The following is a 25,732-nucleotide window of genomic DNA, read 5'->3' on the forward strand; positions in this document are numbered from 1 at the left end:
TGAACTCAGAAACCAAGCCCCTTTCTGCACCCAGTGGGGCTGCTCCGTGTCAGTCTTTGCCAGGTAACCCCGTTCACACACACAGCCAGCGCTGCGGGAGTAGCAAACACAGGAGAGTACCAAAGAGCAAAGGAGCCAGGACAGGTGAGAGCGGGGAGTGTGGCCGAGGGAGATTCAGTAGTAATGTGAGACGGAGACACAGAGCACAGATACAAACAGGAGAGCTATAACCAAGCAGATGTAGACTTTAACCTTCATTCCTCAGTGCTGTCCCCAGATGCCTTTTCCATGTCCCTGGGGGCTGTGGTGGCCGTAGGCAGGGAGGTGTTCATCAGAGAACCTCCATATTAAGGAGTAGTCACTACTATGAAGGGGGTGGAGAAAGTGACTAGGTTATTTACCCCTTGCCATAACGCAGGAAGCAGGGCTCCCCCAATGAAATTACTAGCCAGCAGGTTTAAAACAAACATAAGGAAGTACTTCTTTCACACAGCGCACAATCAGCCTGTGGAACTCATTGCCAAGGGGTGTTGTGAAGGCCAAAATATAGCTGGGTTCAAAAAAGAACTAGATAAGTTCATAGAGGCTAGGTCCATCAATGGCTTTTAGCCAAGATGGCCAGGGATGCAATTCCATGCTCTGGGTATCCCTGAACCTCTGACTGCCAGGAGGTGGGACTGGACAACTGGGGATGGATCACTTGATAATCGCCCTGTTCTGTTCATTCTGTCTGAAGTATTTGAAACTGGCCACTGTTGGAAGATGGGTTTCAGAGTAGCAGCTGTGTTAGTCTGTATCCGCAAAAAAGAACAGGAGTACTTGTGGCACCTTAGAGACTAAAAATAAATAAAAAAATTTGTTAGTCTCTAAGGTGCCACAAGTACTCATGTTCTTTTTTGTTGGAAGACAGGCTCCTGGGCTAGCTGGACCATTGGTCTGACCCAGTATGGCCATTCTTATTTTCTAGCCAGCATCCTAAGGGTATCCTCTCTTTTCAAAGGGCTCCAATCACGCTTTGCTCTTCCACCTGGGGACTCTGCTACAAGCCCCGGCCAGCCTTGGCTGCCCCAAGTGAATCAGACCCTGGGGAGCAGTGACCATTCACTGACCTCAGATTGGTGCCACAGGCTGCTGCCAATGACAAATAGAGTGAAAATATTAGCAGGAGAGATCAAACCCTTCAATAATTCCCCCAGCCCCGAGCCCCTCTGTCCTCTCTATCCAAAAAGCCCTGAGAAACATGGCCCGCCAGCAATGGAAAAAGAGCTTATTTTATATTCCACCCATGTCCTCTTTCCCAGTTCTCTTCAGAGATGCCTGTCCCAGCCACCTTGCTGCTTAGCTCCTGTAGTCTGCCATGGGCAACGGCTGTGCTTTGCAGAGTGGAAAACCTCTCCCACAGAAGACCGTGGCTCATTGCATTTGGTTCCAGCTGCTGTTCCATGCAGTCCCCTTCGCCTTTCCTCCTCCCCCACCGCTCCCTTGTCCCCAGCCACACACACAGATGCACATTGCCTGCAAAAAGTTGCATAATTGATTGTTGCTGTTCTTGGCAGAACTGGCTGCACAAGGGATTATCAGGGTCTCCAAGACCCAAAACTGTCAAGAACGATGTAGGAACCATTTTTCTTCACAGCCATAACAACTTGTGAGTCCCTGACAATCTCCTGCTGCTCTGCATGGCTCTCTGGCCCTGAAAGCAGACGGAGAGCAGACCTTCCACCTGGGTGAACCTGGCAGCTTCGCTGCCCTGGAATATTTTGCCCTGTTACTGACCAGCTGTATTAAAAGGTTTTCATCCGTCTTCATCTTTTGCTTTCACCTACCCCAAACTGAATGGGGCCATGCCATGGGGCCAGCTCTTCCGTGGCATGTAGTGGCCCGCTATTACTTTTAAAGGTGTGGGACTGAAAGTATTCGCGATTGATCTCGTGTATGTATCCGCGTGGCGACTGTGACCTTGGGAATGGTGGCACTGGGGCTGGGAAGTGTAACTTCCAGCTTGAGCAGACATAACCATGCTAGCCCTGATTGAGCTAGCACAGTCAAAAGAGAAGTGTAACCGCAGCAGTTAGCCATCCCGAGGACGATCCTGTAGGTACGTCCTCCAGGCAGCTAGCCCCGGCTGCGGCTTGTGTCACAGCTGTGCTTCTACGTTCAGCCCGCTAGCTCGATGAGATCTGGTGCATGTATGTCTACGAGAGCTGGAAGTGACAACTTCAGCTCCGGGGTCAACATAACCTGTGATTCAGCTTTGACCTGGAGGGGCTGGGCTAGCTACAGGCCAAGGATGTGTCTGCTCTGCAATCACAGCGGGTGGGTGAAGCTCGCACAGACACACCCTGATCTGGCTTTAATCTGGTACTGAAATGGTGAAGCCAGGGCAGCACGAACTTCCGTGTAGGCTAGCCCCCGAGCAAGTACCCAGCGTTCTGATGGTGCTCCTGCAGCCGGCGCCACGGCTTCACGGCTACCGTGCCCGAGCTAGCCAGGTGAAAGCTAGCTGGGATATGGCTATTGGAGCTGCAGTGCAGACATCCCCAAATGTTTTAGGCAGGGTGCTATAACTCTCCACAGCTACACTTGCTCTTTTGAAAGTACCCCTCAGTCCTCTTCCATGGCTGGCGAGCTGTTCACAGAAGAGCAAGCGCCTTCTCCGAAGCCCCGCTGCTTTGCAGGGTTGAGCGTCCTTCCTGGGAGTCATGAGGCCAGGTTCAACAGTAACAAATGGAAGGGATTCGTTAGTGAAGCTGCTGGACGCAGACAGCCTCTGTGGTTCTCTCTGGCTTCCAGGCTGCCTAAAGCCAGTCTGCGCTGCCTAGTGTCACTATACAGAGGGGCTGAGATTTTCTAAAGGGGCTAATAATTTTGGGTGCCTCTATTTTTAGGTGCTCAAATTGAGATGCCTTAACAGGACTTGTTCACCAGGGGCCAGGCATGCAGCAATTATGAAAATCAGGCCCCTTTCAGGTGTCTCAGGTTGAGTAGCCAAACACTGGGACAGCTCAAATCACTGGCCTCTTGTGAAAATCTTGGCCCTGATCACCCAAAGCCCTAGCCTGGACTAAGCAGTGATGGACGGGAGAGCTGGCCACACTGCATAGTGGAAGGTGCACTGTACAGTCTGGGGGTGCAGGCATTGGCAGGGATGCTGTGGCCTGGATCTCACACCTGGTAATAGAGTAGCAGCCGTGTTAGTCTGTATTCGCAAAAAGAAAAGGAGTACTTGTGGCACCTTAGAGACTAACAAATTTATTAGAGCATAAGCTTTCGTGAGCTACAGCTCACTTCATCGGATGCATGGAAGCTGTGAACCTGTCACCTTAGCAGCTGTGAATGATCCATGGAGATGGGATGAAGGGAAATCTGCTCAGCTTTGATTCATTGGTTTCCATTTTTCTGATGGTCCAGCTGCCCCGATGGCAGAACAGCTTCTGGGACCAAACACTCCTAGAGGTGAGAGAGGTTAGCTCTCCATGCCCCCTCCATCCCTGCTTCCTGTTGTCACTATGCCAACCAGGGCCGTCCCTAGTTATTTTGGTGCCTTAGGCAGTCCCCCCCACTGCGGGGGGGGCTATGTGGGACCCCAGGCCTCCGCGGGCAGGAGCAGGCTGGTCCCAGGCCTCCGCAGGGGACGGGGGCTGGCCACTTCCTGCGGGAAGTGGAGTGACCCGGCCCCAGCCTGCTCTGCTCTCCTGGCTCCCAAGCTTGGGGGGAGGGGGAACCACCCCCCAGCACTCGCCGGCGGCACGGCGGGGAGCCAAAGGAGCGGAGCAGGCTGGGGCGGGGTCACTCCACTTACCACGTGGTGAATGCAGGGTCGGGGCTGGCTGCAGTCTTCAGGGGAGTAGGGATGGGGCTGGGGCGGGGAAGGGGCAGGGCAAGAACAGGCAGGGCTGAGCACGGGCAGGGGTGTGGGGAAGAGCCGGAGCAAGGGCCGGAGCAGCACGCAGCTGCGCTGGGCACCAGGAAATGTGGTGCCCCAAATTTCCTGGTGCCCTACACAGCTGCCTACTTTGCCTATGGGTAAGGACGGCCCTGATGCCAACCAAGTCCCAAAGGGGGTGATGGTTTCTGTGAGGGGAACTAGACTGAGATTTCCAAATTATTTCAGAGGGGCCACCAGGCCGGTCTGGCTTTAAGCTAATGACCTCTGGTTGCCCTCCAAACCTCACTTTATTCCCCGCCGACCTTCGAAGACTCCATTGCAAAAGTCCCCTTCTTCTCCCAATGCAGTGCCATGGCTTTCCCCCCTCCTCCAGTCTTGCTGCAATTTCTGTATCATATTCACTCCTTTGTGCTCACCTACAAAGCTCTCCTACATCTCCTCTCCCATTTCTTACTGCTCCCCCCACCGGGCCTTCCCCCGCTAACTCCACCACGTTCCCATCATCTCCTCCCACGCAGACTTCACCGCCTTCTTCCACCCTGGAACAGCCTAGTGACTTCACTCTCCTTCAGGCACTCCTCTGCCGTGCTTCTTGGCCTGACCTTTCTCCAGTACCCTCCGCTCTGGAGTTTCCCTCTCACATGCCTACTATAGTAGGGTTACTAAAGGTAACATGATGACTCAAATGACTGCAACCCGCCCCCCTGAGGCTTTTAAACGGCAAGAAAGTTTTCTCAAGAGCTTTTATTCTCCCTTTCCCTTGTGTTGCCACCTACCAGTCCCCTCTCCCCGACACCCCTTCTCAAGGGCTGATGATCTCTTTAGTTGATAGCTGCGTAAATAAAACTGTAAGCTCCTTGGGGCACGAATTTGGTTTATATTATATCTGCAGAGTGGCATGCATCCCTATGGTTCTCTATACATAATGCAGAACAATAGAGCATGAGCTGGCTATATTTTCATTCCCACTTGGGTCGATGCATGATTTCCATCTGTGGGTTCTTAAAAGCTGTAGGTTTAATCTGCTACCAAAGCCTCTGAGAGCTACCCCGGTGATGTTCCTTTCACAGACCTCTCTACCAGGGGCATAGTCTGATTTTCGGTTGTGTATGTACTGAGCTGTGGGTTATAAAGAAAAAGTCTATAATGCGTTGTTGATGGAGCAGGGAGGCAGAGGACAAAAGGCGTATAGCAAGGGAAGATTTATTGCCAAGAACTTGATCCAAGTGGGAACGCTGTATTATGTTTTATAACTGGATGGCATTCACATACTGTAAAGAAAATAGAATTGGTTTTATGTAATGTAATTTGTACTCAAAGTGCTAAACCACTTTATAAAGCAGTATGTAGGTGCAGTGCATGTGTATGCAAACACAGCTGCAATTGTGCACTCAGCTATAGCTCGTGCTCAGCCTTGGACACGAGGACTTGTTTGGCTGTGAGAGGGAGTGTTTGCCAGGACACCTAGGTTACCCGTTACTCTTTCCAGTAAGTGCCAAGGGATCATTAACTCCCCCCCGGACAGCCAGAGATGGGAAACCTTGGTTCAGTATCCCTTCCAAAGGAGGGCACTGATCTGGTACTACACTGAGATGCCAGCCTGGGGGATGTGGCGCTCAGGTCCTGGGATGGTCAGCAAAGCTCCCTCTTACTGAGACAACCTCACCAAATCTGAAACCAGGGGCTGGGGGAGTTGTCTTGGTTTGGCCAGGTGCCACCTCAGTCTGTGCAAAGCAATCGAGTTCTGCAGCTGGCAGCAGTGTTCTCCCTCTCCTCAGATGTTTCCCTCTCTCTGAGCTGCCAAAAAAGAGAATTTGTGTTTTCATTTTGGCTGCTGTGTGCGCTCAGGCAGCCATTCCTCGCATCAGCTCTAGGCGCAGCATGCACATGTGTTGGACAAAGGGAGATGATGGGTTGGGAATGCACAGTACTGATCAAGTTGCCTTTGATTTCTTCTTGACTGGCATTTCAGAGGGCGTTGTCACCTGTAGCAGAGCCCTCGATCTGTGTGATTTTGAATTAGTCTGAATGAGAGCCCTGAAAATGGGCAAAACTCTCATGTTGTTTCAACCTGACACCATTATTCATCTCTCAAAAGGTAAAAAAAAACCAACCCCAATCATCTCCTTTCAAATCTTAAAATAGACCAGCATTTTGCAGGCTTCCTACACATAGCTCTGCCAATATACCACAATCGCGACCTGAAGCATCACAGCTATTCCAGGCTTGATCTCCCACAAAGTTCTGCCAATGCACCTCTTTCCTAATCTGCAGCACCTCCTAATATTTCAGTCCCAGACCCCCCAGCCCCAGCTCTACCAAGTCTCCTCAGTTTTGACCTTCAGCACCCCTGCTACTCCAGACCTGGACTCTCGTATAAACCTACTGGCGTACCTTAATCTGCAGTGCACCATTATAGTCCAGGACTGGAGGATTGCATAGCTCTGCCAGTGCCCCTTGTTCCTGACTTGTCAACTTCCACTGCTGCTTCAGTCCTAGGTGGCTTTCCCTGAATTGAGGCCACCAACCATGTGGAGCTGCTGGTTGGGTTTATGAAATGGGTTTATGAAAACCACCCAGTAGGGTCTAGGGGAAACTCACTCATCTTGTTGTCTCATACAAGCCTCATTTAAAAGAAGTGGAAGGCTAGTGCATTAATTACCCCACCCCCCAACAGAATTTTTATCCTTTGGACAATTAATAAGCAAGCCACTGTCCGTCAAGAGCAGATGGTCGGATTCTTCTGGAGGGCTGAATGCTTGGCTTCTCCAGGCAGATCGAAGTTGGCAGCAGAGAAGCCACCGGGCAGGAAGCATCGCAGATTTCAGGGCTTCCTGAAAGACCAGATTGAATTACTTTCTTTCTCTTCCCCCCTCCCCACCCACTTTTGTGTCTTCATTGGTTCCCTCTTTGTCCTCTTCTCAGGCTTCTGTTGGTCTACCCCTCAAGCAGTAGCCCAGCATCTTCATCCTTAAATACGCAGAGGAGCCTGCAGCCTTACTCTACTGGCTGACCTGGATCAAGTCACCAGCATCTTTTGTCAGCCATCCACCCAGCAGAGTCTTGATAGTACTACTATTTCACCAGTGTCAGGAAGCTAGTTTTAATCCTTCCACCAAGACCTCTACCAGGAGCAAAGCATACCTGGGATAGGTGGAGGAGCAGCATAGCTGCTAACTGTTAGAGCCCTGGGGTCATGATCGAATGCAATGGGCTGTCTGCCTCCTATGAGGATGAATCATATGATGGATACGAATCACCCTGGAATACAGGGGGAGGGGAAGGAAAAGGGGATGAGAATTGACAAATGCTCCTCTTCAAAGCCCCCCCATGTTGCTGCTGAGGTACAGAGGGGTGGGGGTAATACCAGAGGCCCAGTGTCCTCTAAGACACTGAGCGTGAGTTGTGTGGCTGTGTGTCTTCAGCCATCGCTTCTTGAGTCAGGAGATGTTTTTGCGCCAAATCTGGCCTCTCTCTCTCCACGTCCAAGGGATGTCCTGATCTGGGGTTTCTGGGCACACAATTCAGGTGAAACCCCCAAGATCCAATGGCCTTTGAAAGCAATGGCTTTGATTTAGATCCAGATCCCCTCCAGCCATACACAGAAATCACTTGCAAAGCTTCCCTGCTCCTTGCCATGTTTCAGTGCCACTAGCTTTTGTTGGGAGTAGGAGGAGGGATTCCCCCTTCCTGGCCTCTGCAGCTCACGTGAAAGAGCATGGCACCCATGCTGTGCTTAACTGCACTGAAACTCCCTTTGCTTTTCATCTCTCCCGTGCTTCCTTCTCATGCCCCTGGCTCAATTCCAGAGCCCTCTCAGCTCCCTGTGTGTCTCTGAACCCAAAATTCCTACCTAAGGCCAAGCTAGTTATGTTGGTTAATGCATCACTGTCAGATGTCAAATGCCACAATGCTGGATGCACTATAAGAACCTGAACAAACCAGAACAGGAAATCGGCCAATTCTCTGCTACATTCTAGAAGGGTTGTGGCCTGTGAGGGAGGAAGGAAGCAAGGACTGAGCTGTGTGTCTGTTGCACAGGTGTGGGTACCAGTGTGTGCACGCAGCAGCCTGGCCAGGAGTGGGTATCCATGTACATGAAGGCTGGGTCTGCGGGGATGCACGTAGATGAGTGTGGAGACGTGCATTCCTCAGTGCACAGGTGTCTGCACAGCTGTGAGGAGGAGACTTTATGCAGGCTTGCAGGGGTGTGCATGACAAGTGATTTTGTGAGAGTGCACACCTGCAAGCAGGTGTGTGCATGGATGTGCAAGGGCACCTGTAGGGCTGTGAGTGCAGGCAGGTAGTTGTGTGAGACAGGCAAGTGTCTGGGTGTGTCTGCTGCTGGTTAGGTGTATGTGGCGGTGTTTCTGTGCAGGTATCTGGAAAGGTGAGTGGGTGCCATATATTGCGTGTGTGTTACAGACCACTTAGAATCATAGAATCATAGAATATCAGGGTTGGAAGGGACCTCAGGAGATCATCTAGTCCAACCCCCTGCTCAAAGCAGGACCAATCCCCAATTTTTGCCCCAGATCCCTAAACGGCCCCCTCAAGGATTGAACTCACAACCCTGAGTTTAGCAGGCCAATACTCAAACCACTAAGCTATCCCTCCCCCCGTAAAAGAGACCGTGTCTCATTGTCTTGCCCAGGCTACGCTGCAGGGGCTATTCACAGGCGCGATCCCACTACTGATCGGCACGGGAGTTTTGACCTGCTCCGTTTCCGACCTGGGCCAGTTCACCCCTCCTTAGGCAACCTGGTAACCCCGAGCTTCCCAGGGATCACCATATTGATGCCGAACTTAGTGCGGACACCCGATCGGCATAGCCCGCTGCAGCCCAGAACTCCTGAGCTCAAGCGATCCACCGGCCTCAGCCTCCCAAGTAGCTGGGATTACAGGCGTGCGCCACCGCGCCCGGCTTAGCCTTCCTGAGCTAAACACAGTCTTCCCCTCTTGATCTGAATTCTCTGTCCTTCTGCAGCACCTCTGCCCTGAGCATCTCAAAGCCCTTTTAAACCACTAACAAAACAAGCCTCTGGGCATCCTTGGGAGGCAGGTCAGTGGGGTTATCCCTGATGGTGGATAGCTGCAGAATGCGAGGCCCAAGGAGGGGAAGTGGCTTGTTCTTCTTGCCTTTTCATTCATCCAAAGCCACTCCTGTTTTCATCCTGATGCTCCTGCAGGTGCAGAGAATGGAGCTAGGTTTGGCTCAGGGAGTATCCAGAGTCGGAAAGCTGCCAGCACTGGGAGGAGAAGCTTTGAGATGTAGCGTGAAAGGAGCAGCGAAGAGTGAGACCTGGAGAGATGGTGGAACAGAACTCCAAATTCAGATGACACCGCTGGGGGGCCCTGGAGAAGTTTGACTACCTTTCACAGCCCACTAGATTTCCTTTTCATGCACCTCGCCCTCCTAGGGTGGGATTTTAACAAGACCTGCGTGATTTAGCAGTTCAAGTCGCAATGAAAGTCAATAGGATTTGTGCTCCTAACTCACTTAGGTCCATTTGAAAATCCCAGCCCTAGGTTTCAGCTGGGACAGGGACCATGTCTGTCAAAATCTGCCACCCTTATTCAGGTTGTTCACAACAGCAGGCAGAAAATATCTATCCTCCTGAGATTTCCAACCTGCGTCTCTGGCTCCAAAAGCCCTGTAAGGAGCAGATAAGCATCCAGCTCTTGGGGGGTTTATCCAAACTGAACCGTCATTGCGGCTGGCTGTGAGGACCACTTCTTCTCCCTGAGGGACTGGATGGAGTGAATCACCACTGCTCCCTTTCATGCAGGGGCCAGGCTCCTTGCTAAAACTCCATATATCACTAATCTTCCCACAGCCTGTCTGCCCCATGAATCCCAGGAGCCCCTGGAATGTAGCTGGCAAGAATTTGCGGAAACCATTCCCTTCTTATTCTCCAGACAGGGATTACAACTATGTTAATTGCAAATCCAGATCTGTTCTGTTTCCCTGCAATCAACATCCCAGTGCCAGACTCACGGACTGAGAGTTAATCTCCCTGATATGCTCCCCCTGAAATATTATCCAGTGTCGGATGGTCTGGGATTCAGTGCTTGCCATCACCCTGGATGTACTGTCCCAGTGCTGGGCTGCCTTGTGATTGAGGGCTGATCTCCGTAGAATCCACCCTCTGTCTCCTGACCTCATTGTCCAGCACATGTGGATTTGAATAGCAAAGAATGGGCAACCCATACTAGGAGAAGTTGCATCTTTGTCTCCCTCTAGTGGTCGATCTGCATTGAAGGATAAGAGTCTATTACAGCCGACAGCTAATGGAGGTACTCTTTTAGCTACCCTATTATTCAGGTAATTGAGATTCTACTTTTAGTGCTGAAGATCATCAGTTAAAATCCTGCTACAGGCCCAAGTAAGGTTATTCTAAAACCACCACATTTTAGTCCGTATCTCTTTGGTAAATATCAGAGGAGCCAGTAGCCAAATTCTGAAGTTTTTGCTCTGCTTTTAATCCGTTCTCCTTACTCAGTGACTTCACTGGAAGCTTTGCCTGAGTAAGGACAGCAGGATATAGCTTGATAACATCAGAAGCTCAGAAGGCAAATAATAAATTCACTCCTCCAGGCACCTGATGGCTGGTGGTGTCTCATTTTAACAGACACAGCCAGTTCTCAGTTATGCACCTTTTGTTTTAATGCTGCATATTTTGTGGTGTGTATAAAAAGATTTTCTGTTATAACTTCGGGGCGCTTTTCTGCGAGTGCCCATCCCAACACATGCACGACTACAGGATTGGTAGGAAAAGCTGTACTTACTTTCCCCCTGTGCAGGGTCAGTCAAACAGACTGGGGTAAACAGTTCAAGCATCTCAAGGTTTCCACACAATTCCATTAGTGGTGAATAGTTGGACTGGAGGGTTCCTACTGAACTAACAAACCTTTAACCTTTAGGCTACTGGATCAAATGTGCCAGGTTAGTAACAGCTGGACCTTTGGTGGCTACTATAAGTGGACTCAATTGTTGTTTTAGTCCCGTTCCTGGTGGCAAAACAATAAGAGTGCTTGATGCCTTTAGTTACAATCTTAGAGGGAGGCCACGGACTGAATGGGACATGAAGATTTAACTCCCCTTCCCTCCCCCGCAGTTGGTCTTTCTGTGCCAAGATTGGGGTGGCCCAGGGAAAACCAGACTGCTGATATAACTCTTCTGTCCAGTGCCAGCCAGGCTCCAGGGCTGCTGCTTTATCTCCTCTCGCCATCTCGGATCCATTGCACTTGTTTCTCACTATTTATTCTTGGTAGTTTTCGTGCTTTAGTAAGTGCTAACCCCCTCCTGGCCGGCTCTGCTGTCAAACGCCTGAGTTGTGACCTTGCAGTCATTTCAATGGTGACAGATTGTGATGGTACAAATGCAGGACCAGGCAGAAGGAAAAGCTGGGGGTGAGGGGAGAGACATTTATTCTGAATCTCAGAATGACAGGAATGGGCAGGAGCAGGGCTGGGGGTTTTGCTTTGCAAAATCTCATTAGTCAAGTAATCCAAACCTGGTTCGTTTGGGTCTACATCCCATTTATTAATGGCCTCAGAGCTCAGATAAATGGTTCCCATTTTATCTCACTTCTAATAATGCTTTGCACAGATGTCTCTCTCAGGATCTCAAAGCACTCTGCAAGCATTAATGAAGTTAGCCCTATGACGGATAGGAAAGTATTAGCATCTTCATTTCACAGATGGGGAAACTGAGGCACGACAGGTCAAAAGACACAGGAAGACTGGAGGCAGAGCCAGAAAGGTAGCCCAGGTGTCCTGCCTCCCACTCCTGTGCTATCCTCCCTTAGGATCCTAGCTAAGGGAAACATAGAAAATGACCAGCCAAGTCAACTGCTGTTTGCATTAATTGTTTCTCATTTCCAGGGCACTCCATGCCTCCCAGGAGAATTCTTCTCAATAAGCAAGGGCCTTTACCAAAATAATGATGGTACCTAGCTCTTCTATGGTGTTTTTCATCAGTAAATCTGAAAGCACTTTACAAAGGAGGTCAGTATCATATATCCCCATTTTACGGATGGGGAAACTGAGGCACAGAGCAGTAACATGACTTGGCCAAGGCCACCCAGCAGATACAGGAACAGAACCCAGCTCTCCTATGCCCAATCCCGTGCTCTATCCAGTCCCTTTTCCTTTATTCGTGCCTCACTCCCTGCTACCTCCCCATCCCAAAGTACAAACACAGGATCAAGTTTGGATCTCACTGAGTGAGAAAGCACCTGTGCTGTCCCAGCACATTCAACTTCTGCTAGGAGTGTGTGGGAATCCAAGAGGTGAAATCTGTCTCGCTAGCACAGTGTGCACGATGAGATACCACCTGGATCCAAGGAAGCATTTGTGTTGTAGCTGGAGGATGTGCTGGGAAAGAGATGGAATTGAGTGTGACCCATGCGCTTCTCCCATCAGTGCTGTTGACCTGCTGTTCGGGCATTACAAGGTAGTGAGAGCACAGACTTTGAGAAGTGAAGCTCATGTCACCTGCCAGCTGGAGGAGAGGAACCCAGCCCTCCTCTGTGAAGCCTTGTGATTGGAGGTGACTCTCGCTCTTTGCAGCCTTTGACTCATGCTGGGAGGCTGCTATGCTGTGATGGTGGAACTGTACCCTCCTGTGAGTTAGCCAGGGGCCTCCATCCTGCTAGGGGAATGCCCCCAGGGCCTCTCTGCCCATGCATGCAGCTTTCTCAGTACTCCTCGGGCATGTGCAGCAGGCCTGGAGCTGAGCAGCTCATGGCAGGGAAAGCAGCTGTGCTTGGTGAATTGCCTTTGGCTGGGAGGAGGCCTCCGGTGTGCTAGGGCTTGTTGTGTTCTGCGGGACTTTGCTGCTCTTTTCTTCCTTAAACAAATAAAGGACGGTGGGAATATTACTGGGGCCCACTGCAGGCCACATGACAGAGCAAACTGTGTCCTGTCTGCTTCTTATACCATGCCCGTGATCATGTTATGTGAGCAAAGTGGCATCCCTGCCCAGTCCTTGGCTCCTGCAATGTTCTCCATGTAGCCCATTGCAGGCCCTCTCTTGCCACATGTGCCAGGGGAAGTGCTGCCCACTTCCTCTGTGACATGGGGTGGCAGACACTCTCAATGAGTGATGCCTGATAACGGAGAGCCCAGGCGGACAGAGAGAAGAGGAACTAGCTCAGACTGACCCAAACAATAACAGCGTGAACTTCTCTGGCCTGTGTTGTACAGGAGATCAGACAAGGCTGACTGTAATGTTTCCCTTTGGCCTTAAAAAATCTATGAATCTATGAAAAGCCAGTGGGAATGTACTACTCAGGGCAATTCACTGGCTGTGTTGAAAAAGACCATGAAAAAGTTTACTGTGGCTCTGGGCTGTACATACAAAAGTATCCCAGGGAGTGATATTGATTGTCTCTGTACAGGCCTTCTGTGACTGCACCTGGAATGCTCTGTTCTGCTCTATTCTGTGTAGATTTTTATATTGTGCATATCACCAGAGTATATGAGCCCATTCCTGCAGTGCGTTAAGTGATGTGACTATGCATTACTGTCTGGCCACCACATAATTGGAAAGAAGTTGATGAAATGGAGAGATTTTAGGAGTTCGGTAACTCAGCCAGAGGTTACGGGTCTATTACAGGAGTGGGTGGGCAAGGTTCTGTGGCCTGCAACATGCAGGAGGTCAAACTAAATGATTGTGATGGACCCTTTTGGCCTTGAAGTCTTTGAGTCTATGAGTTGAGAGATAACTAACAAGTACAAGGAGTCTATGGGGGATGAATTCTGAGTGAAGACTCCGAGAACTAAACTTGTATAGTTTAGTAAAGCAATGGCTAAAGGGAAGACATATATTAGTCTACAAATATTGGAAGGGTATAAACACCAGGAGCGGAGAGGAATTGGTGAGGATCTTGCATGGGAGTCTGACAAGCAGGATTCACTGAAACTCAAAAGTTAAACTCCAGGAGGTGAACCAGGATGGATCATAGCAATAGTCATGGCTGAGGTTTGCCCAGCTCTAATAATAACCCCGTTTCTTCTTCCTGCTGCTTAGTGCCTGATACCATGAAATACATTCACAAATGGTTGCTGTGGGAACGTATCTCTTCCCAGGAAGTCCATTTCGTGGACTGAGAAGGCAGTAAAATGCAGAGGAACAAACACAAAATCACTTCAGAACATCCCAGAATGGAACGCAGGAGCCATTTGGATGAGGTTCCCTGTACTGGATTTCATAGAATTGCAAAGTTCAGGGATGACTGTGAGGCCAGGAATTCCTGAACCAGGTATATTTGAAGTGGTCTTGAGAAGGGAAGAGAAGTTGGGAAAGGGAAGCCGTATGCAGAAGCCTGGGTGGAATGAGATGCTCGCTGAATACAGGGTAACCTTACGGGGTGAGATGTTCTCCTGGTGGTTCATGTGTGTCTATGTTAGTGCTTGAGTCATGCTCCTCAACAGTGTTACTGCAGAGCACTATCAGGGCCGAAGGATGAAGGACACTAGAGGAGAATTAGATTGCAGTTTGTGTCAACATGCATATGTTGAAGAGAGACTGAAAGAGATGTTGGAGAGGTAGGGAGAGGCTCACAAGCACACAGCAATAAATGATCTGCTGGAGCTTAAGAGTCTGATGTTATGGCACCTCTGGTGCAGTGTGAGACTGTTGCCCCAGATCATCTCGTCACATCAAAACACACTCTGTCAGCTAGGGATGGGAGAATGCAGGCTGCCTAATTCTGTACATCTTGCATTCCAAAATTCCACCTTATGAGGTTTGTGTTTTTCCTGAGGGAGAGAGAGAGAGCGAGAGAGAGCGAGACGCACACACACACACTCACGCACCAGGGGTTGTAGGAGAGAAGAAGAAACAAATCCAGTGAAAAGAGGAGCAGAGAACGGGCAGGACAAAAAAACAAAACAAAAAAGAGAGGCTGAAAAAAGAGAGAGGCAGATTGTCTGTCATTTCCCATTATAAGAGCCCATTTTCTGTTGCTTTGTAACTTTGCCAAATTCTAACCATTAGCGCTGACATTTTTGATGGTGTGTGTCTGCCTTAGGCTGATTTTTGGGGGTGGGGGGCTTTGTGGAAATGGTTCAGCCATTTTCAAGAACGAGTTTAGGGGAAAATACATTGCGTTGCCCATATCAAAAAGTTCTTACAGTCGTTTAGGTGAAAAGCGCTAGCGTCTCCATGCTGTGGAGAGAGGGCTTGAGATTGGGCAGAGAGGTCACCCTGATGTCAAGAATGTGCCTTTTGCTGTTATCAAGGGGGAAACTGGCCAAATCGGAACAAGTTATAAACTGTTGCAAAATCTCAGATTGCACATGCTCAGTAGAGACTTGTTAGATCTTGGCAGCTAAATTCTCTGAAGAGTCTATCTGCCCTGATCACGCTCCATCCCCACCCAGCTCTTACTTGCTGACTTGACTGCCATCCCCACAGAGCTACCAAGGATGCTCCAGCCTGGAGCTGCAGGACCAAAGCAGGACTTTCCCTGCAATTGCTCCTCAGGGCTGCTGCAGGCTGCTGTGTTGCTGGGCTCCAGAACTGAGAGCAGAGAGTCTCACCTATGCTGGCACCCAGGCAGTGAGGAGGGGAAGGAGGAGGCAGCTTGATTCAAATGCAGGGGGGACAAGAGCTGGATGGGGAGGGAGGCAGAGTCTGGGAGTTGGGTGGGGGCTGGGATGGTCTCAGCAAGGAAACTGGGACTGGAAGCCAGGGTGGGAAATGGCGGGGGAGGGACTTGGAGCCAGTCTTGGGAGTGGGGTGGGACTTAGATCAGATGAGAAGCTGGGACTGAGACTGGTGAGGATACCGGAACTGGGAATGGGGTGGATGCAAAACTGAGATCTGATGGGGAGCCTGGAATGGGGAAGACTGGGGCTGGCTGGGGAAGGAGAGAGGGACGAGGAACCTGAGGACCTGGGCAGAGACGGGTAACTGTGATGGGTGGACAAGGAGCTCAGTGTGTGAGACTGGGATTAGCTAGGAAAGGAAACTGGGATGAGAAGCCATGGGGAGAGACTGGGGCAAGGAGCCTGGGGCAGAGACAGGCTGGTGGGGACAGAGGCATAAGGCTGTCCATGAGGAGGCATGATAGGCCCTGTATCTCATTTAAAAGTGATACAGGGTCTTGTGAGGTTAGCCTGTGGGTGTGCTCCTCAAGGATATCCTGGCTGAAATATACATGTCAGATCCTCTTGGTGTTGAAGAATATCCTCAACCCTGTTCCTAAAGGGTAAAAGTGACTGGTTCCCCACCACAGCCTCCTAGAATGTTGCTGGGATTCCCTGCATGGGCAGCATCACGTCCCACCAGGAGCCTTTGTATTTTCTAGAGCCTGAGAGGAAGTGGAGGCGGGTTTGACCATAGCCATGTCTCCTGATGAAAGGAACCTGCGTGGTCTTCCCCTCAACCTTGACTTGTGACTTGTTTCTTTCCAGATCACCAGAAGCTGGAGCGAGAGGCTCGGATCTGCCGTCTTCTGAAGCATCCAAACATAGGTAGGGTCTTTCTCCATGCTGGGGACACGTGTGTGTGTGGGGAGCGGGAACCCCTCTGCATTCCTTTCCTTCCAGTCACACCCTGCACCTGCCTCCACTTCCCTCTGAGAGAGGCTGGACAAGCTGAGGCCTCCGTCGGTATTGAAAGGCATACTGAGGGGCAGAAGCCTGTTCTCCTCCCACTCGTGCTGTGCTGGTCAGGAATGGCTCCCCCAAGGTCGGTGCAACTGGAGTAGGAGACCTTTGTAAGTGACAAGAGAACAAGGTGCCAAAGGCCTTAATCCCCAGAGGCTAGCAGTCACTCCCTATGGGACATGAACGTTCAGTGGCTGGCTCGGTGGGGTGACTTCCTCCAATGAGGTCTAAGGGTGTGATCCAAAGTCCACTGAAATCAACGGACAGCTTCCCATTGACTTTGGATCAGGCCCTGTGCATAGCACTTGGCCACATAAGGAGAAGCAGGAGCATGCCATTAAGTGGGCAGTGCTTCCATTTTTACCCCTCCCCAGCTCCCACTGCCCAGGTGCTCCTTTCCTCAGGGCTCTCCAAAGGGAGAGCAGATCCCATCAGGGACCAGCGAAGGGGTGGGGGCTGCGGAGGCGGGTGACATGAAAAGGGGGATGGGGGCTTTCCCATCAAAGGTCCATCTGATGGTTGCCTCCTTCAGAAAAGCTGTTCCAGGAAAACTCCTGAGCCTCTGGGAAAGTCAGAAATAGGCCAGGAGAAGAGAGAGAGAGAAAAGGAAAAAAACCCAGCCCCAAGCCCTGCCAGTGATGCTGATTCAATCTGTCGTTCTCTCCATTCTCCCAGAGCCCGAGCTGATGCTGGCTGTGCCAGAGGAAGATCCCCACTCAGCGGGGAATGTAGCGAGCAAGGCCCGTGGCTCTCAGGGCGGGAGTTAGGGAAAGCCTTCCCTCCCACAGGGACTCTGGTTGGTGGGTTTTTGCACCGTGTTGAAAAGGAAATGGCTTGCGAAGCCGGGAGCAGGCGCTCCGCCACGGTATCCTCCCAGAGCGGCCCACCATGCTGAGATGGAGCCAGCTTCGTTCTGAACTGGGGCTTCCCCCGCTTGTCTTGCTGCTGCCTGGCTTTCCCTATCCGGGCCGAGGTAAAGTAGGTGGAACAAGCCACACACTGAAGCGTCGGCCACAGAATGCGGAGCGCTGCAAGCCATGGCCGGTCTGGGTTAGCGCGCTCACCTGTCCGCCCCCTCCCCAGTGCCTCCCAAGGCACCTGTCTAGCAAATCACATCGTCATGCAATGCCCACCGCATTTCTGTGGCACACCACGGTGAGGGGGAGACAGTAAATGGCAACAGAAAGTCAGTCACGTGGGTGAGCCCATGCTGACCAGACTCCATCTGCCCTGCGCTGTCTGCTCTGCCTGGAACTGCACCCCCCTTACCACCCCCCGGCACATGCACGCACACACACACACACACACACACACACACACGGTGCCTGCTTCATAAATATTTCAGCTCATAAAGAGCCTGTCAGCTTCAGTCTGTCTCAGGCAAATAGCCAGTGCAGCAGCGTCAGGTCGTCTCTGCATCAGCTCGAGTCACAGACCTCGCTGGACCAAGCTGTTACCGTGACAACAGAGGCATTTGCTTCCCCTCGTTCCAGCTGGAACAACGCTCCTGGGCAAAGGGAAAACAAACGGGAGAGGGATGAGAAGGGGTGTCAGCCAAGCAGTGCGAGAATCTGGGGGGCAGAGCAGAGAGAGGGAGGGAGGGAAAGGTGATGGCCATCGCAGCTATGCTGCCGATTTCCCTGGCATTTCGCTGCTTAATAACTAATCTTTGCCACCCTGGCATCTCCCAAGCGACACAGCCTCCGAATCTCTCCCAGACTCTCTGGGGCTGGAAATGAGAGAGAGCGCAGCCCCCAGAGGTGGAGGGTGCTGTGCTTTTCCCTGCTCAAAGAGAGGAGTATCATATGGGAAACCACACAAGAAAGAACAAAAGTAAAGTCTGCCGGCAAGAGCGCAGTGAAGTGTCTGCTCCCTGCATGCAGCTTGCAGGACACACAGGCTGCTCTCTCCACTTCCAGGAAAGGTGAAAGGTGCAGGACAGAGAAGACAAAGCCATCACAGTTATTACATAGCTGGACTCGGCACGTAATGGAACAGATCAGGGCTCCTGCGTGTAAGTAGTTAGAACAGGTGATTGCCGCTAGATTCACTTCCCAGCTTTAGTCACAGAGCAAGTGACCTATGCTTCTTCATGCCTCCTCACTCCTGACCTGTACAATGGGGATGACAATATCTGCCTCCCTCCCAGGGATGCTGGGAGGCTGGATTCATTAGAGTACTTTGAGGTCCTCCAGTGGCAAGCGCCCGAGGCCTGCAAAGCGTCATTCACGCAATGAATCTGGGGACGGGGACAAAGTACGGTTGCCAGCTTTGGTTGGATGAATCCCTGAAGATTTCATCACACAACATAATCTTTAATTAAAAATTAATCTTTAATTCCTGGAGACCCCAGGACAATCCTGGAGGGTAGGACAAAGAGAGCATTTTCCCGCCCCCTTTGCACAGGACAGACCACAGAGGAAGGGAAGTCTCCCCTTGCCAAAGGTTTGCTACTCTGTCCTGGGCACAGCTAGCACTGAGCACCTACCTTCTGAAAACTAAAATGACCCCATGGGCATTTGTAAGAAGATGGCCAGGGAATGAGCCTATCACTGCCAGGCAGGTATAAGTTCATACAGGAAACGCAGCATTTCTCCTGCTAATAGATGCAGATTCGCTTATATCCACAAGCCACTGCCCGGCAGGGAGCATTAGTTATGGCAGGCCCGTGAGTCCTCATCTCTGGCCAGTCATTATCTTCATCTTCTCCTCCTCCTCCTCCTCTTCTCTAGTGCAGATCCACTCCCCGTTAGCAGGGGGGAAAGTTCTGTCAAAAGCTGCCCTGTAACCAGGCACCCCAAGCAACCCACCCCGACACCTGCAGGCTGCCCACTGCTCAGCGAGGCATGGGGAGGACCCGCAGGCATGTCGTTTGCTGATGTCAGGGCACGGAAACCTTCCTGTAACAGGCTCCACGTGCAGGGATCAGCCCAGCCACAGAAGTAAGAAACAGTCCAAGTCAGAGCACATGGGGTGCACCCTAGCACTCCCCAGTGGACAGCAAAGGAACTCCGGGAAGCTTCCTCCGATGGGAAACACGAGTGTCCATCATGGCAGCAGGTAACTGCTGCAAAGTGGCAAGGATTGCAAGCAAGCGAACGGGGGAAGGGTGCAAGAGGGGGCTAGTCTGATGCAGCCCTCTCCTCCCCCTCTCGCCAGCACCCCATAGCACAGACAATCAGTAACCGGATGGGCCAATCAGATGAATCAGCCTCTCAACGGTATAAGCTAGAGCAGTGTAGAGCTGCTGTGCCATACACTCTCTGGGCCAGGCCCCACTCCCACTGAAGTGAATGGGAGTTTTAGCATTGGCTTCAGAGGTCTTCCAGGCCCCCTGCATTTTGAGGGTAGCCTATGCTGCAGATTGGTCTTCACCAGTCTTGCCTCCTTTTTATTCACCACTCATCCTTGGCGTGCACTCCTGATGCGCACCGCTGGCCTCGGTGCAGGGTGTGCTGGGCTGGAAAGGGTTAACAGAGCAAGATGCTAATGAAACCAATCTGGTTGCTATTTATACCCACAAGGCACTTCTCTTCCCGCACCTCGCACTCCCACTGTTCACTGCTGCCTGGAAACTTGGGAGCACAGCTTCCCCTGACTGCAGCACAAACAGGCTAATTACCCACTGATGATCTGGAATGAACTAGAATGCTGCAGACTGGAAATAAAGAGGAGAAAGAAGAATCAATGCCATCAAGAATGCAAGGAAAGCCAGTCTGCAGTGGAGCCCAGATTCCTGGCAGAAGCCAGAGCCATGGGCTGCGGGACACTACTACCTCTCCACGAGGGATGCACCGCAGGAGGGACTGGGGCGTTTCCACTGGATTGGACCATCCCCTCCTGTTTTAATTAGAGATGGATCCAAAGGTCCAACGTTTGCAGCTGTTTAGGTCTAGCATGTTGCTTTGGCCCATTCTAGAGATGGGAACCAGCTGCATGACATGGATCCAGATCTCAGCTTCCCTACTGCTCAGGGGAGTCCAGATGTGAGGGTTTTATCTGATCCATCTCTAATTCTGGTAGATGTTGGAGCTTCTTCTTAAATAACAGGTCAGATCCTCCCATACCCCTGAATAATTCTTATAGTTGTTAGACCTCAGGGGCCACACCCATAACATGCAATTCTTTTGGATCCCACAGGAAGAGAGAGAGGCAGAAAATCCTTCTTGATGAGATGTGGGCCCCTTAGCGGGGGTCTCATTCATTCCCTATGGCAACTTCTCACTGACATCCCCCATGGACATGGCAGACTCTGCAGTTACTGGTGGTGGTCAATATCCAGGCACATAAAGCATTCCCAGGTGGCAAGCTATACCAATTCGAACCATTGCACACATTGTGGCTAGGAGTGGCCGAGCCTAGGATGGAGGCTCGAAGGAGGCTGTGGTATGTAGGTGGGCATGGGAGGCTTTAAGCCTTCATGACCCCCCGCTTGGCTGCTGAACATCCCTGAGGGCAAAGCTTTGTGCAGTACTTCCGTAACCAAACCCACAGATTTGGAGCAGTTCGGAGTGGCCTGGGCCTAGATTTGAGTGACACTGGGTGAATTCCTGGTTTGGGATAGAACCCTGGAGGAACCTGGGAAAGGTTCCTTTCTTGTGGCAGTGACCCCTACTCTGAGCAAACCAGGGCAGTGTCAGTTGAATTTGGCTTTCAGGTTTTGAATTCATTCATTTCTGAGGCCCTGTGTGAAACTCCAGGCCTCTGTTGCCGTCCAGCCCTCCGGCTGTACAGATTCCTTGGCATGGCTCCTGTCACTGACTGTTTCCCCAAGACATGCATCGAGGATCCTCACAGGAATCAGATACCTTCTTCATGGAACAGGAAGGGATCATAGAATAATAGGACTGGCAGGGACCTTGAGAGGTCATCTAGTTCAGTCCCCTGCACTCATGGCAGAACTAAGAATTATCTAGACCATCCCTTGCATAATGACATATTTCAGAGTAGCAGCCGTGTTAGTCTGTATTCGCAAAAAGAAAAGGAGTACTTGTGGCACCTTAGAGACTAACACATTTATTTGAGCATAAGCTTTCTTGAGTTATAGCTCACTTCATCGGATGCAGGTGTTTGTCTAACCTGCTCTTAAAAATCTCCAATGATGGAGATTCCACAACCTCCCTAAGCAATTTATTCCAGTGCTTAACCAACCTGACAGTTAGGAAGTCAAACCTAAAGTCCTAAAGTCAAACCTAAACTGCCCTTGCTGCAATTTAAGCCCATTGCTTCTTGTCCTATCCTCAGAGGCTAAGGAGAACAATTTTTCTCCCTCCTCCTTGTAACAACTTTTTATGTACTTGATGTTTCTCTCTTGACCCATGTGGCCATCACAGGAAGACAGAAAAGTCGTAACTGAGCGTGAGAATAACTGGATGACTGCAGGTCTCTGAGCATCAGAGGATGAATACATAAACCAGCAATGTGAAAGGGGGAAATACTAATAAATTAGACTAACAGCCATGGTTCAAATCAGCTCCACAAAAGGGACTGAGAGCAAAGACCCACTCAGGCATGACAAACCTTTTCCTTTCTCTTCATAATTATTAATGAAAATACAACAATAAACCTCCTGGAGGACTCTGCCTTGCAGCGACACATCAGCATTGGTGGGTCATAGTCTTCCTGGGCAGTGATGATAGTGATGACTCACGTCGTCCCTTTGAGAGGAGACTGAAGGTGAAAGGATGTTCAAGCAGGTGACAGCCTTCTTCTGGAGAGAACACAGGCAAAAAACAACAAAGAGAACAAGTAGGTAGTGGCTTCTGAATTGCAGCTCTGTGCAATGAGCATCTAAAGAGCTGGACTAATAAATACATGACTACAGTCAAAGCGAACCCAATCACTGTTCCAAGAACCTCCTGACTGTTCTCCATTGGAGGTCTTGGAAGTGGCTCTCTACATGCCCTGGGGCACAGGATGGTGTGAGTACTAGTGATGTGACTGTTCACTGGGGATGTCACCTGACTGCCCAAATTAGAGGGTGTCCATTGGGGAGCATGATCTTGGTGGGTTTGATGACTATGACTGTATACATCTACACTGGGGCACAAGGTCATTGGAGGAGCTGACTTGTCTGAGCACTGGTCATGGGAGCATGTACTTTCTTAACTCTAGCAATTCCTTCCTAGCCTTTCTTTATATTGTTTCCATTACAAAATGGTACTTATAAATCTCCTTTTGCTCCAAATTCTACATCCTCCAATGCACACTCCCCATTCCTAGCAGGATCCTGGTTCACAAGCTGCAATCACCATCAGTTGTTGGATCTGCCTGCTGAGCTCTTCTTCACGTTGGTGTGTTGGGGGTGATATTAACAACTGAGCATTTTACTTGAATCTGGAAAATAACACTAGGAATGCAAAGAATCTGCATTCAAAATCAGAGCTGGATATAGCCTTAGGGCGTATTATCTCCCACTATCCCATTAGCCCGAGGACAGTAAACATAAAGTATGAAGAAAATTTCCATATGGGCCGAGGCCAAATTAACTGTGATCAAAGTGCGAGTAGCTAAAACTCCTCTCAATTTTAACAAGAAATGGGATTTTAAAAAACCCACATTTTTATATAATTTGTTTCTTTTTACCCCTAGTTTTTAAAGATCATTTTCAAAAGTATTGAGACTTACCTGATCGTACTGAGACCAGGTGACAGACACACAGGCAGAAAGGGTTAAATGTATTGTATGTACAGTCTACATGGCACTAGAATAAGATGTAGGGTCCTGGGACATAGGGGACTGTGAATCAAAACAACCAGGGCCAAATTATGCTCATATTTTCACTGGTGCAACTGTATTGGGGTTGCTTCTAATTTTATCTATCTATCTATCTATCTATCTATCTATCTATCGTGACAAAGCTCTGTCCTTGCCTCTGTGGGTCCCGTGTTTCCTGGCGGATTTTGCTAGCCTCAGAGGCTCACTATGACCCTCCACGTAACCCTTCTTTCTCTAGAGACAAGGGTCCCAGTCTACTGAGCCATTCTCATCATAAGCCAGCGAGGGAGGTGAGGAGAAGTTATCCTTCCTTGCACAGTCTCTGTTGTCTCCCAGTCTCAGTGATTAAACAGGGGGCAAAGGTGGGTGGGGAGCCCGGGCCCACCCTCGACTCTGGGCTCCAGCCCAGGGACCCTAATAGTATCAGCTATGGTAGCTGACCTTTTAGTAACATGACGACATGTACAATTCCCTGGGCTACTTCCCTCACTTCCTCAAGCTCCACTTCACCCTTACCTCAGGGCCTCCTTCCTTGTGCCTGATATGGTGTGTATTACTCAGCCTCTCCAACTGCGCAACTTCTTCCCACAGCTCCTGACATGCACCCCCACCTGACTGACTGGGAGGCTTTTAACTAGTTTCAGCCAGCCCCTGATTGGCTTCAGGTTTCCCAATCAACATAGCATTTTCCCTGCCTTCTGGAAAGTTCTTAATTGGCCCCAGGTGTCTTAATTGACCTGGAGCAGCTTCCATTTCACTTAGCCTGGTACCAGAGATTTGTTTAGCCTGGAGTTAATATATCTATATCCCACTACTTTTCTTTAGCCATCTGGCCTTGCCCTGTCACATATCCCCCCACTCTGCTCAACACCATAGAGTTGGGCAACTTGGGACGCCAGGCAGTATACTCGTGACAGACCATCAGCGTTGCCATGGTGGCATCCAGCCCTGTGCTGTATGCGGAACTGGAATGGTTGGAGGATAAGAACCACCTGGTGACCCTTGCATTCTTTTCCTTATTCCTCTGCATCCACTGGAGGGGTGCATGGTCCATTACAAGAGTAAATCGCTGGTCTAAGAGGTAATAACGCAATGTCTCCACAGCCCATTTGACAGCAAGGCATTCTCTCTCGACTACTGCGTATTTCTGTTCTCTTGGGAGAAGCTTTCTGCTTAGGTAGAGGATCGGGTGTTCCTCTTCTTCCACCATTTGCGACAGAACTGCTCCCAACCCCACCTCGGAAGCGTCTGTTTGTAAAATAAATTCCCTGTTAAAGTCTGGGGCTATGAGTATGGGGTCATTACAGAATCTCATGGTACGGTCAGGTTTAGGCACTAGAACAATTGGACTCGACCACTGACTGTAAGATTCTTCAATAACCCCTAATTCTAACTTTTTCTTTACTTCGGCCTTGATTTCCTCTCTTTTGGCTGCTGGAATTCGGTAGGGTCTCAATGTTACCTTGGCTCCGGGGATCATGTGGATATGGTGATAGGTCTCAGTTGTCCGCCCTGGTTTTTTAGAAAACGCATCTCTGTTGCGATTAATCATGTCAGCTGCCTCGATCTTTTGGATCGGCGTCAAGTCGGATGATATCCTCACTTGCTCGTGTAAATTCTCCTCCTGGGGAAGGGTCTCCTGCATGACTAAGCATGCCTCTCGATCGTGCCAAGATTTTAGAAGATTGATGTGGTAAATTTGCTCCGATTTCCAGCGGTTTGGCTGCCGCACCTTATAATTCACCTCTCCCACAGCTTCAATTATTTCGTAGAGTCCCTGCCACTGGACCAACAGTTTACTTTCTGCTGTGGGCACCAGTACCATCACCCGATCCCCTGGTTGGAACTGTCGAAGCATCGCTTGGTAGTTATAATGGGTTCGTTGGGTCTCCTGTGCTCTCTCCAAGTGCTCCCGTATAATGGGCGTAACTTGAACTATCTGATCTCTCATCTGCAGTACATGCTCAACTATGTTCCTTCTGGGATTTGGCTCCTCTTCCTAGGCTTCTCTGGCTATATCCAATATGCCCCAAGGGTGGCGCCCATATAGTAGTTCAAATGGAGAGAAACCTGTGGAGGCTTACGGAACCTCCCAGATGGCGAACATGAGGTAAGGCAATGGGGTATCCCAGTCTTTCCCATCCCGGCTCACCACTTTCCTGATCATGGCCTTGAGGGTCCTATTGAACCTTTCCACAAGGCCATCTGTTTGTGGGTGGTATACAGAGGTCCGTAGGGCTTGTACATGGAGCAATGAACAGAGATCTTTCATCAACTTGGACATGAAAGGTGTCCCTTGATCAGTCAATATCTCCTTGGGTAGCCCAACCGGGGAAAGATCTGTACTAGCTTCTTAGCTATTGTCTTGAAAGCTGTGCTGTGCAGGGGAACAGCTTCCGGGTACTGGGTTGCATAGTCCAGTACAACAAGCACATGTTGGTGGCCCCAAGCTGTCTTCTCTAGGGGGTCCTACCAGATCGGCTATCCATTCGAAAGGAACCTCTA

At 50.3% G+C, this 25,732-nt stretch overlaps 1 protein-coding gene across 3 annotated transcripts in view; it reads left to right on the plus strand.

The window, feature by feature from the left end:
- The window catches only part of CAMK2A (calcium/calmodulin dependent protein kinase II alpha), an 80,374-nt gene that overhangs the window by 15,395 nt on the left and 39,247 nt on the right, over positions 1-25,732 (plus strand). For all 3 annotated transcript variants that reach the window (XM_038412951.2, XM_038412950.2, XM_038412953.2), the window contains exon 3: positions 16,316-16,375. In XM_038412951.2, the coding sequence (XP_038268879.1) occupies positions 16,316-16,375 (60 nt within the window). The remainder of the gene's footprint in view (positions 1-16,315; positions 16,376-25,732) is intronic.

The sequence above is a fragment of the Dermochelys coriacea genome, chromosome 8, assembly GCF_009764565.3.
Source record: "Dermochelys coriacea isolate rDerCor1 chromosome 8, rDerCor1.pri.v4, whole genome shotgun sequence".
Taxonomy (NCBI): domain Eukaryota; kingdom Metazoa; phylum Chordata; order Testudines; family Dermochelyidae; genus Dermochelys; species Dermochelys coriacea.